General features: G+C 52.1%; 1 protein-coding gene across 16 annotated transcripts in view; it reads left to right on the top strand.

The window, feature by feature from the left end:
• The window catches only part of MADD (MAP kinase activating death domain), a 39,267-nt gene that overhangs the window by 4,332 nt on the left and 22,883 nt on the right, over nucleotides 1-12,052 (top strand). For 9 of the 16 annotated variants that reach the window (XM_065945335.1, XM_065945342.1, XM_065945346.1 and 6 more), the window contains exons 3-17: nucleotides 217-813; nucleotides 1,227-1,530; nucleotides 2,255-2,386; nucleotides 2,923-3,036; nucleotides 4,178-4,258; nucleotides 5,945-6,123; nucleotides 6,474-6,709; nucleotides 6,913-7,069; nucleotides 7,339-7,442; nucleotides 7,651-7,841; nucleotides 8,405-8,655; nucleotides 8,876-9,015; nucleotides 9,863-9,964; nucleotides 11,283-11,342; nucleotides 11,699-11,801. In XM_065945335.1, coding sequence (XP_065801407.1) covers nucleotides 217-813; nucleotides 1,227-1,530; nucleotides 2,255-2,386; nucleotides 2,923-3,036; nucleotides 4,178-4,258; nucleotides 5,945-6,123; nucleotides 6,474-6,709; nucleotides 6,913-7,069; nucleotides 7,339-7,442; nucleotides 7,651-7,841; nucleotides 8,405-8,655; nucleotides 8,876-9,015; nucleotides 9,863-9,964; nucleotides 11,283-11,342; nucleotides 11,699-11,801 — 2,751 coding nt within the window. The remainder of the gene's footprint in view (nucleotides 1-216; nucleotides 814-1,226; nucleotides 1,531-2,254; nucleotides 2,387-2,922; nucleotides 3,037-4,177; nucleotides 4,259-5,944; nucleotides 6,124-6,473; nucleotides 6,710-6,912; nucleotides 7,070-7,338; nucleotides 7,443-7,650; nucleotides 7,842-8,404; nucleotides 8,656-8,875; nucleotides 9,016-9,862; nucleotides 9,965-11,282; nucleotides 11,343-11,698; nucleotides 11,802-12,052) is intronic. The other 7 variants (XM_065945344.1, XM_065945350.1, XM_065945341.1 and 4 more) reach the window with 1 other exon arrangement.

Genomic DNA, 12,052 nt, shown 5'->3' with positions numbered 1-12,052 from the left:
CCTTTCATTTCAGGATAGGCATCTTCATGGCAGCACAGACCTCAATGTGCCATGTTTTCCCAGGTCCTGCAGCTAGGTTGCTTTATCCAAAAGAGCATTTATTGCTCCACTGTGGTTAAATTATTATTATTATTTATTTCTTTTTTTTACTGTGGTTAAAACCCGAAAGAGCATGCTGTCCCTTCAGGCTGCTGACCTTGTCCGTATGTTCTCCAGGCACCCGAGCAGTGACAGTGTGGCCCAGACTCCGGAACTGCTACGGCGGTACCCGCTAGAGGACCATGCGGAGTTTCCCCTGCCCCCGGATGTCGTGTTCTTCTGCCAGCCAGAGGGCTGCCTCAGTGTGCGGCAGCGGCGCATGACCCTGCGGGATGACACCTCTTTTGTCTTCACCCTCACGGACAAGGACACTGGTGTCACCCGTTATGGCATCTGCGTCAACTTCTACCGCTCCTTCCAAAAGCGTGTGCCTAAGGAAAAGGGGGAGGCTGGGCCAGGGTCCCGGGGGAAGGAAGGGCCTCGAGCCCCCTGCACCTCCGAGGAGGTGGGCCCCGAGACCTCGGAGAGCAGCCCGTCCCTGCAGCCGCCCAGTGTCGACTCCACCCCGGACGTGAGCCAGTCTCCGCGGGCCAGACGCCGGGCCAAGGCAGGGAGCCGGTCCCGCAACAGCACACTGACGTCCCTGTGTGTGCTCAGCCACTACCCCTTCTTCTCCACCTTCCGCGAGTGTCTGTACACCCTCAAGCGTCTGGTGGACTGCTGCAGTGAGCGCCTGCTGGGCAAGAAACTGGGCCTCCCTCGAGGCATACAGAGGTATGGTTCACCACCGCCGCTCGGAATAGGGGAGGCGGCTGGAGTTGAGGGGTAGTTGGCTGGTGAGGGGCGTGGGGATTTCCCTCTAAAACCTGAGGTCCCTCAGACCTCCTTAAATGCTTAATGTTAATCCAGGGAAGTGAAAGACTGCTGCAGAGTTAGACCTCCTTCCATGGTCGTGCTTGGAGTGATGCTGAGGAGTTGGGTGTTTCAGGATGGGCAGGACACGAAGTCCTTGCTGTGTGTACATTTTGCACTTGTCATCACCCTTGTGTGCACCCTGTGGTCCTGGCTGAGCCCATAGAGAGGTCTTCTCCAGTTGCCATCATTAGATGCTCTGTGGTTATGCTGGACTGCCGTGAGGTATCAGCTCCCAGTGCTCATGTGTCTGCTCCCTGCCGTCTGCTCCTCAGGGACACTATGTGGCGCATCTTTACTGGATCGTTGTTAGTGGAGGAAAAGTCAAGTGCCCTGCTGCATGACCTCCGGGAGATTGAGGCCTGGATCTACCGGTTGCTGCGCTCCCCGGTACCCATCTCGGGGCAGAAGCGAGTGGACATCGAGGTCCTGCCCCAGGAGCTCCAGCAGGCTCTGACCTTTGCTCTCCCAGACCCCTCTCGATTCACCCTAGTGGACTTCCCACTGCACCTCCCCCTGGAACTTCTGGGTGTGGACGCCTGTCTCCAGGTGCTCACCTGCATCCTCTTAGAGCACAAGGTGAGAGGGCAGCGTTCTAGACCGTTCTAGGGGAAGGACTTTGAAGTGTGGCAGAGGCTAGACCATCAGAGATGAGGATTAGGGACTGCATCTTTTTCGTCACCTCATCTCCAAGAGATAACATGATACCAGGTATACTGCAGGTTCTCAGTGGGTGAGGGTTGAATTAAGGTACCAGCATCGTGGGGGTTAGGGGGCTCAGTGGTAAAGAATCTGCCTGCCAGTGCAGGAACCATGGACTCGATCCCTGGGTCAGGAAGATCCACTGGAGGAGCAAATGGCAACTCACTCCAGTATTCTTGCCTGGGAAATCCCATGGACAGAGGATCCTTGGCAGGCTATGGTCCGTAGGGTTGCAATGAGTTTGACATGACTAAGCGACTGAGCATCGTGTGGGATATATCCAGAGAGCTTGGCACTCAGCTGAATTCATCTCAACTGTACCAGTCTAATTCTCTGGAAATCTCAGTAATTCTGTACTGATGAGTCATCCTGGGATTTGAGGAACAAGAACTAAGAAGGTAAAGGAGTGACTCGAGGATTTGGGCAGTGCTTACAGTGGGAGGTGACAGGCAGGCGGGGTGTAGGGCAGTGATAAGTGTGGAAACTAAGGTCCCAGGGCCGTGGCCTTGGTGAAAAAAAATTAAATTGTAATGTCAGAGGCTCTTTTCACTTCAGCCTTACTTATTCTGTCGAGCAATCCTTCTGGTATGGTTTGCGGCAGGTCGTGCTCCAGTCCCGAGACTACAACGCCCTCTCCATGTCCGTGATGGCATTTGTGGCAATGATCTACCCCTTGGAGTATATGTTTCCTGTTATCCCACTGCTGCCCACCTGCATGGCATCCGCAGAACAGGTGAGTCTCAAGGCGTCTTGTGGCTCTGTCACCTCTGTTCTGACACTGTCCAGGTGAAGGCTCCATGCCCAAAGAAGTTGTAGGTCAGTCCTGGTCCTGAATTCCTTGTTATAAGTTATTTGTCCACAAAATCTGAACTGATCTGGTGGGAAAACCTAGGCTATTTAGGCTTTTCTTTTTTAAACTTCTTTTTTTTGTATTGGGGTATAGCTGATTAACGGTGTTATGATAATTTCAGGGGAACAGTGAAGAGACTCAGCCATACATATACATGGATCCACTATTTATAGTTTTTATTTACCACAGTTAATGTCAGGAATTATAGGCTACTGGCTACCCCACTGCAGGTGGTACATAATATGTATAATATATACTGTTACTTCTCTAAAATCTGAAGCATTCTGAACTTTGGAACACATCTGCCTTCAAGGATTTTAGAAAAGGCATTGTGGACCTGTGTTTTCCTCCCCTGGAAAAATCTTGACCTGACGAGTGATCACAGCAGGTTTTGGTTTTGTTCCTTGTCTTTTCCTCAGCTGCTGTTGGCTCCAACACCGTACATCATCGGGGTCCCTGCCAGCTTCTTCCTCTACAAACTGGACTTCAAAATGCCTGATGATGTGTGGCTAGTAGATCTGGACAGCAATAGGGTGAGGCCCCTTGTCTGAGGCTCCATGGGGTCTAGAATAGGAATGTGTTCTGTTTTTCTAGATTACTGCCAGGAAGGGCCTAAATTTGTGATTGCTACTGTGAAACTCACTGAAACAACTTTTTTAAAAAAAAAGGTGCTGCTTTTACTTTATTGTCTTGATCGGCTCTTGGTTAGGACCCAGAGAATTATAAGATTTAGTTTTGCTGGCGTTAAATGCTTCCCCGCATCTTCCAAGAGCAGCAGAGCAGTTATGGTTGCAGAATTATTAACCTATGGCATAGGTCATCTCCTGGTTTTCTGGGAGTGTAGTTTCTAGTAAGAAACTGCCTTTTAATGCAGACTTTTAAAAAGTATATTATTAACATTCTGTGAATACGTTCAAGCTTCGGTAGGTAGCCCTTTATATGTGTTTGCCATAAAACTTTAGAGAGTGAAAATAAAAGTACAAGGAATGAAACAAAAACCATGATCCTCATTCTGCCCTGGTGGTCCAGTGGCTAAGAGTCCATGCTCCCTATGCAAGGGGCCCAGGTTCGATTCCTGATCAGGGAACTAGAACTAAGAGTTTGCATGCTGCAACTAAAAGATCCTGCATGTTGCAACTGAAGAACGCATATGCCATCCCAAAGATGGAAGATCCCCCGTGCCATAGCTAAGACGTGGCACAATCCCGTGAGCCTGTTGGCTAGGGAGAGTCACCAAGAACATTTAGGTATACTGTTTCAAGTGTGTATATCTGTCATATATATGCGTATATATATATTTATATACATGCATATATAATGTGTGTATTTTAATGTGTATAATAGTATTGTATACATATAAGGGGCTTCCCTGGTAGCTCAGATGGTAAAGTATCCGCCTGCCAAGCAGGAGATGCAGGTTCGATCCCTGGGTCAGGAAGATCCCCTGGAGAAGGAAATGTTTTCCCACTGCAGTATTCTTGCTGAGAAATCCCATGGATGGAGGAGCCTGGCGGGCTCCAGTCCATGGGGTCGCAAAAGAGTCAGACACGACTTCGTGACTAAAAACAACAACATTGTGTACCTAATTTCCTATTCTTGTTCCTTACCCTTACATGAGAGAAAGTCTGGAACAACTCATTCTGAGGTCGCACCTTTGCTCTATCTCTGGTGCAGGTGATTGCCCCCACCAATGCGGAAGTGCTGCCTATCCTGCCAGAACCGGAATCGTTAGAGTTGAAGAAGCATTTGAAGCAGGTGGGTGAAGAGGGGAGCTAAGGAAGGGGAGCAGCAGCAGCTGTTGAGAGAGCCGGTCTCCCTGCCGACTTCCAGTCGGGTAGATTTCTTTAGCCGTGGGCGGGCTTCAGAGAAGTGGGGTATCCCATCTCGGGGTGGTGGGGTGAATCTCAGAAAAGAGCCGTTTAGATTCCGTTTCATTCACGGTGTGTGCCCCACCCACCCTCTAGTGCATAACACCACCCTTCACATTGTGGCGTTGGTCACAGCCACCCTTCTTAACGGCCTCGGAGTATTCTGTCTCCTAAGGAGGGAGTCAGCAGTTTGGACAGTCTGGCTCCTTTCATGTTTTTCTCTTGAATTGATCTCTGGTCCCTACAGAATCATTTCTTCAGAACTTCCTCCCTTAGAGGAAACCCCGTAAGCGCATTTTCATTGATTGGTTTTCTTCTTCCTCTGCATGCTGAACACAGTACCTGAAGGTAAACCGTGCTGAGACCCGGGTCCCCTGCCCGGCTGTGTGTGTTGTGTAGGACCACCAGTAGATGGCTCTGTGTTTCTTTTTAGGAACCCCTCATTTGAAGCGTCTTCAGAAATCTCTCTCTGTGTTGTCTCAGTTACTTAGCAATACCTCTAGGTGAAATCCGTTTGGATTTAAATGAGTCATTTCGTGTCATCCCTCTTTCTCTCACTTGGCTCCATCACTGCTGATGCAATATGATATCTGGTAACTGCAGAGTGTGGTGAGGATAGCAAATTCAGAAGGTTCTCTAGCTGTCTTCCTTTGCTGTGTTTTCATTCTCAGTGATTGCTTTAGTATGACTAATGAGATGGAGAAGTACAGTCAGAATTGTACTTTACATGTTCGTAGGAGCTAAGATCCCTGGGCTCACAGATCCTATATTCTGACCCCTGTCACTCAAAGTGAGGTCCCTGGACCAGCAGCATCAGTATCACCTGGGCTTGTTAAACGTGCAGAATCACCTCAGACATACTGAATCAGAATTCGCATGCAGCCACATCCCCAGGTGATTCCTATGCTCGTAACATTGAAGAAACCCTGCTGGGACTGCCCTGGTGGTGTGGTGGTTGAGAATCTGTCTGCCAGTGCAGGGCACATGGGTTCAGTCCCTGGCTGGGGAAGATTCCGCATGCCGCTACTGAAGCCCATGCGCCCTGGAGCCCACACTGTAACCGGAGAAGCCCCAGCAGTGAGCAGCCTCCTCCCCACGCTAGAGAGAGCCTGCATGCAGCAACAAAGACCCAGTGCAGCCCCCCAAAATTAACTGATTAAAAAAAAATCAAACATTGCTGGTATAAACCAGTGGTTTTCAAACTGGCCCGTGGAGCCCCTGAGGGTTGATTTAGATCGTGACCACTGAGCATATGAGGCTCTAGGTTTCTCATGTCCTTCAAAGAAGCTTTACTTTTATCGGTTTCAACTGTTTATGTTCCCACCTAGATCTCAACTGAAAAACAAGGTTTCACAGCTGAAACAAATTTGAAAACTATCACCTTGGATCTCAGGTTTGATCAGGTGGCCTTGATCAGATTGGTTTAAGCTGAAGATTTCATAATTCAGATTGTTTTCTAAAGGTTAAAGTGTTTGGATTCTTGTTTCAGAGATGAAGGCTCTTTCCTAGGAATTGACTTTGGCTGGCCCCCCAGGACTCAGCCACTTGTGAGGGACTTCTTCTTGTTCCGCAGGCCCTCGCCAGCATGAGTCTCAACACCCAACCCATCCTCAATCTGGAGAAATTCCACGAGGGCCAGGAGATCCCCCTTCTCCTGGGAAGGCCTTCTAATGACCTTCAGTCCACACCTTCCACCGAGTTCAACCCACTCATCTACGGCAATGATGTGGATTCGGTGGATGTCGCAACCAGGTACACGCAAGCCAACCAGACAGTCACAAGCTCTTAAATTGGTCCCTCCTCACTCAGTGACCTTGGGGCAGATTACTTCCCTGAGCCCAGAGATTATTTATAAAATGTGGATAATATCTAGTTTTATTTGCCACCTTAGTTAAAGCAGAGTAAATGGTTCATCATATTCTCAGACCTTTTAGGCCTTGGGTGCAGAAGCGGGTTGATGATTCTTTAAGACACCTCTCCCCTGGCTGTTGGAAGCCTGTTAAATGATGACCTCAGGAGGTGGTCTGAGGCCTCGGGTCGTGGGGATCCTTGCTCCTCAGGGCATGGGACTCGGGTCAGCTCACCGTCCCCTTCTTCTCCAGAGTGGCCATGGTCCGTTTCTTCAACTCCCCCAACGTGCTGCAGGGCTTTCAGATGCACACACGCACCCTGCGTCTCTTCCCCCGGCCCGTGGTGGCTTTCCAAGCCGGCTCGTTTCTAGCCTCACGCCCCCGGCAGACTCCTTTTGCCGAGAAACTGGCCAGGACTCAGGCCGTGGAGTACTTTGGAGAGTGGATCCTGAACCCCACCAACTACGCCTTCCAGCGGATTCACAACAGTGAGTCCCCGTCGCTCTGTGCCGCCCACCTCCCGTTTTGTCCTCCTGATGGCTCTTCCCTTTGCGCTCTCCTCTGCCAGTCTGCAGGCTGCCCCTGCCATTCTGACTTTGCTTGAGACTTTCTCCCACCTTTCTTTTGCATTTTGCTTGCTTTCTCTCTCCCTGTTGCCCACTCAAGTCTCCTTTTCTCCCTCCACGGGTAGACATGTTCGATCCAGCCCTGATTGGTGACAAGCCCAAGTGGTACGCCCACCAGCTGCAGCCCATCCACTATCGAGTATATGATAGCGGTTCCCAGCTGGCCGAGGCGCTGAGCGTGCCGCCCGAGCGAGACTCTGACTCTGACCCCACTGACGACAGGTGAGCAGCGCCTTACAGCACCAGGAGGGTTCTCAAAAGGCTAGCAGACTCTCGCGAGCACAGTGGCCGGATTTCATAGGGTTTAGACATCAGTCCGCGAAGCCTTGGGTCATGGTTCAGTTGATTTTGTATTCGTTTTCTCATTCTCTCTCTTGTTCCCTGATCTTGAGTTACACGTGCTCTTCTGTTGGTTTTTCCTAACATGGGTTGCCGATTCTTATCTCTGCCCCCTTTCTCCTGTTTTGTTTTTCTTGCTCCTCCCTCTGCAGCGGGAGTGACAGCATGGATTATGATGACTCAAGCTCTTCTTACTCTTCCCTTGGTGACTTTGTCAGCGAGATGATGAAATGCGACATCAACGGTGATACTCCTAGTATGTATCGGAGAAATTAGCCACTCGGGGCAGGGTTTGGGGTTCTGCGACGGCAGGTCTGCAGCTGCCATCCTTGAAGTTTTTTTTTTTAAAGAATTAAAATTATAAAAATTAATCTTTTAATTGGAGTGTAGTTGATTTTACATCGATAGCTTCTACGGGACGGCACAGTGAGTCCGTCAGACATATCTTCCTTGGGTTTTGGCAGATGTGGACCCTCTGACACACGCGGCGCTGGGGGATGCCAGCGAGGTGGCGATTGATGAGCTGCAGAACCAGAAGGAGGCAGAGGAGCCCGGTCCGGATGGCGAGAACTCTCAGGAAAACCCACCCCTGCGCTCCAGCTCCAGCACCACCGCCAGCAGTAGCCCCAGTACCATCATCCACGGCGCCAGCTCTGTATGTGACGACCCGGAGGAGGGGATGAGTGAGAACTGTGACTTGGGATGTGGGGGCCTCCTCTGTTAGGAAAGCTAGGGTGAAACCGTTCACTTAATTTGCTACTTTCTCCGCATTTCCCCCAGCCTCCTCTGCATAGAGCCTGTAGTTTAGAGCCTATGAGATACAGTCTGACCCCAGAAGTGAGCTGAGATCTCCCCCGTGCATATCTGCACAGAGAACAGGGGTGTCACGGAGATGTTTCTCACACACTTCTCAGGCTCAAAATCTACCAGGCGCCCGGACACGGACAGGATTCACAGATTGATAGCTCTTTCTCGATTCCGTGGGTGGTGGTGCATGGCCGTTCTTAGTTGGTGGAGCGATTTGTCTGGTTAATTCCGATAACGAACGAGACTCTGGCATGCTAACTAGTTACGCGACCCCCGAGCGGTCGGCGTCCAAAAAAAGAAAAAAAAAAAAAAAAAAAAATCTACCAGGCCTGACTTGGCCCTGCCCAGCTGAGAAAGACGGGAAGGCACCCCAGGCGCCAGGTGACTGCTTTGTATTTAATATGTCCCCAGGAACCTGCCGACTCAGCGGAGACAGATGAGAAGGCGGCAGGAGGCGTCCCCAAGTCCCTGCCCCCTGTGCCTCCTGGCGTGGGCAAGTGCAGTGCGGACAGCCGTCAGACAGAACCCGGAGAGGGGTCAGTGCGCCGGCGAGCCTCTGACAGTCCGAGCCTCCAGCCCCAGTATGGCTTTCCCCCCGAGGAAGACGACGAGCAGGGGGAGAGTTACACCCCTCGATTCAGCCAGCATGTCAGTGGCCATCGGTGAGAGCCTGCGGATGCCCCAGAGGCGTGACGGAAGGGCCTCACCCCCGTGGGCCCTGGGGCGAGGGCGGGCCAGAAAGTCCCGGCAGCCCAAAAGCTCTTGAGGTCCAGCATAGCCCTGGAGGGACTGCGGGAAGGGAGTGCAGTGTAGAGTCAGGCCCGTCCGCCCAGGACTCGGCAGCCCTGCCTGGGGGCTCAGAGGTGCCCCTGTGTGTTCAAGGGCTCAAAAGCTGCTGCGGCCCAACAGCTTGAAACTGGCAAGTGACTCAGACGCAGAGTCGGACTCTCGAGCGAGCTCGCCCACCTCCACCATCTCCAACAACAGCACAGAAGGCTTCGGGGGCATCATGTCTTTCGCCAGTAAGTGCCTGCAGCTCCTGCCCGCCTCGGTCCCATCTCTGGTCCGGCAGGGCCTGGCCACGGCAGACGTTCCTTACAACTTCAGACATAGGGCTGGGTTGGCATTGTCAAGCTCCTCCTCAGGTCCTTTGAGCGATGCCAAATAAGATATTCTTGGGGGAAGTAACAGAGAACGGGGACAGGTTAGTCATTGTCTTTATGCCTGGAGGTTTCAGTCTGTTTCAGGGTAAGACAGCTGCCTGTTGAACTGAAAAGGAATCATTTTATTAAAATCACAACCCTTGTACACGTATCTCGTGGAAACGTTCTGGTCAAATTTGATTTGGGATTTATGTCTAATACCTTCTCTGCCTGGGGGAAGGACTTTTTCACGCACATGCCTTGAAATCTATATGACGTTGGCTTGTACACAGAGAATATTACCAGAAATGAGGGTGGTGTCAGTTCAAGATTAAAGACAGACTAGGGGCCAGAGAAGGCCATCATGGGGGGATCATTGTGATGGTGAGGGTTTTTTTTATTAAGAAGCCAGGAAGGGACAGTACCAACGTCAGACTGGAAGTGCATTATCTGCCAGGCGTTTGTGCTGGGCCGGCAGTACAGGAGAGGCTTGGGTGTTACCATGGGAGGCAGCCAGGGAAAGTAGTTCCTGGGGGTTCTGAGCGTTCTTGGCAGTAGCCCTTTTGTTTGCCCTAAGTTAGCCGTGGTCCTTTCTAAGCTTAGGTGAGAGACTGGGATTACATCTGAAGAGAAGGAGGGTGGAGGTGGTGCTCCAGCCCCTGGAGGGGAGTGCTCTGACGCTTCCCCCCGCCCCTGACGTGCGGCTCTCGCCCGCCCCCCTGGACAGGCAGCCTGTATCGGAACCACAGCACCAGCTTCAGCCTCTCAAACCTCACGCTGCCCAGCAAAGGAGCCAGAGAGAAGAGCACACCCTTCCCCAGTCTGAAAGGTGACTGCCGCCCTCCTCCTGCCAGCCAAGGTCCTCTGGGAAGTGTCTCAGGCCCGTGGGTGCCCGTGAGGAGCCCTGTGTATGATGAGTTATCTGACCTGGCCGTTGCCTCTCACACAGCGCTTCTCATGGCTCTCACCGCACATCCTATGAGTTCTCGCTGGTTTTCAGGTGGAAATGGTCTTTCATAGCTAAAGAGAAGGCCTTGTCGTATCATTTAGGATAATAGCAACTGGGGGATTACTGCTGCTTCTGGGGGCGACCTTTGTCAGAACCACATAATCCACATAGGGCTCGTCGGCTACCACCAGTCTTCTGCCAGGTTCCTACTGCGTGGACTTAGGACAGACTCCATCCTAAGGAGCTGGCCCACCAGGGTATGGTTGTGAAAAGACTGGCAGTGTTTACAGAGTCAAGAGACCTCTTACTTTGGCTTCCTGTCAGCTCAGGGCCCTGTGAGTGTAGCACTGGTTGGCATCGAGGGGCGATTAAGAGTTGGATTTTCATTTGTGATCTCCCAACAGTTTGACGGGCTCTTCTGAGTGTACTCTGACTTTTGTTTGTTTCCTTTGGAGTTTGTGCTGAAATATTTAATCAAAGAAGAAAGCCCAGTGAGCAGCAGTTTCGTGTATTTTCTAACTGACCTGTCTCCCCACCAGTTAGTAAATGTTAGGGATCTTAGGAACGTTCTTTGGTGGGGATGGGAGTGTAGGGTGGATGGGCAGAAGGACATCACGGCTAGGGATCTGTGTAGGGAGCTCACCAGGCCTGCAGGGCGGATCGGCCCAGGCGCGGCAGGTTAGGAACGGAAAGGCGGCAGCGTTGCTGGCTCTCGTTTGACACAGCTGCCGGGGACAGGTGTCTCCACGCTCTCATCGCATGCCATGCCGGCGCTTCACTCCATCCGCCGCACTCTCCCTCCCACCCGCTCCCATCTCAGCCCCGCCCCCTCCCCATGATGCCATCGACACGTTGGGGTGCTTCCCTCTGCCTCCCTGTGGGCCCTCTGGACCCCCGTGCTGGATGTTTCATGAAACAGCTCTCTCTCATGCATGCTTCCGTTGAGTATCTAAAGGCTCCTGGTGTCATTCCCCTGTCTCTGGCTCGGAGAGCCCATAGTCTTAAGGACAGTCTTTCCCAGAGCTTGGGTTTGTTCCCCTTGGCCACTTGGCTTCCAGCCTCTGGAGGTGCCCGAGAACGAAGGTCACATGCACTAAGCTTCGGGAGGATGCTCAGACGATCTGACTGACAGCTCCATCGTGGGGTGCAGGGTGGTGGTATCATGGTGCACCTACTAATTGTGTATTTTGTGTCCCAGTATTTGGGCTAAATACTCTAATGGAGATTGTTACTGAAGCCGGCCCCGGGAGTGGTGAAGGTGGGTCTTGCCCGTGAGCTCTGCATGATCTTTTTTCTCCTAGCATCTCCTGTGCCTGCCCGAGGGCCATCCTCCTCCCGGAGCAAGCGGCATCATGCGAGTGGCCCGCCTTGCCCTGCCCCCCCATGCTTGCCCGTGGGGCGCGCTGCTGGTGCATGTGGAGCGGCCTGAGTCTCCATCCCCACCTCCTCCACGTGGCTGGTCTCCACCTGTGTGTGTGTGACACCCCGGGGCCGCCCGCACCCAGCCCTTCCAGGGAATGGGTGCAGAGCATGACTGCCCCGGGGGGCTGTGCTGATCCTCGCTCCTGGACCCCCAGGAGTGATGCCCGTCTCCTTCTGCCTCCCTGACTGCAGGAAACAGGCGGGCCTTAGTGGACCAGAAATCGTCAGTCATTAAACACAGCCCAACCGTGAAAAGAGAGCCTCCGTCACCTCAGGGTCGATTCAGCAATTCTAGGTAATAAAGGACAGCACTGTTTTGTTTTGTTTCCTGTGTAAATATTGACTTATTTATTTGGCTGTGCTGGGCTTAGTTGTAGCACTCGGGACCTTTGATCTTCGCTGTCACGTGGGATCCTTAGTTGTGGTACATGAACTCCCCAGTAGCAGCATATGGGATCTAGTTCCCTGACCAGGGATCGAACCTGGGCCCCTTGTGTTGGGCACTCCCAAGAAGTCCCCAGAGCTGTTTAAAAGGTTCTCAGATGG

The sequence above is a fragment of the Muntiacus reevesi genome, chromosome 9 (assembly GCF_963930625.1).
Source record: "Muntiacus reevesi chromosome 9, mMunRee1.1, whole genome shotgun sequence".
NCBI lineage: Eukaryota > Metazoa > Chordata > Mammalia > Artiodactyla > Cervidae > Muntiacus > Muntiacus reevesi.
The sequence above is the reverse complement of the archived record's forward strand: the minus strand, read 5'-3'. Positions and strand labels throughout refer to the sequence as shown.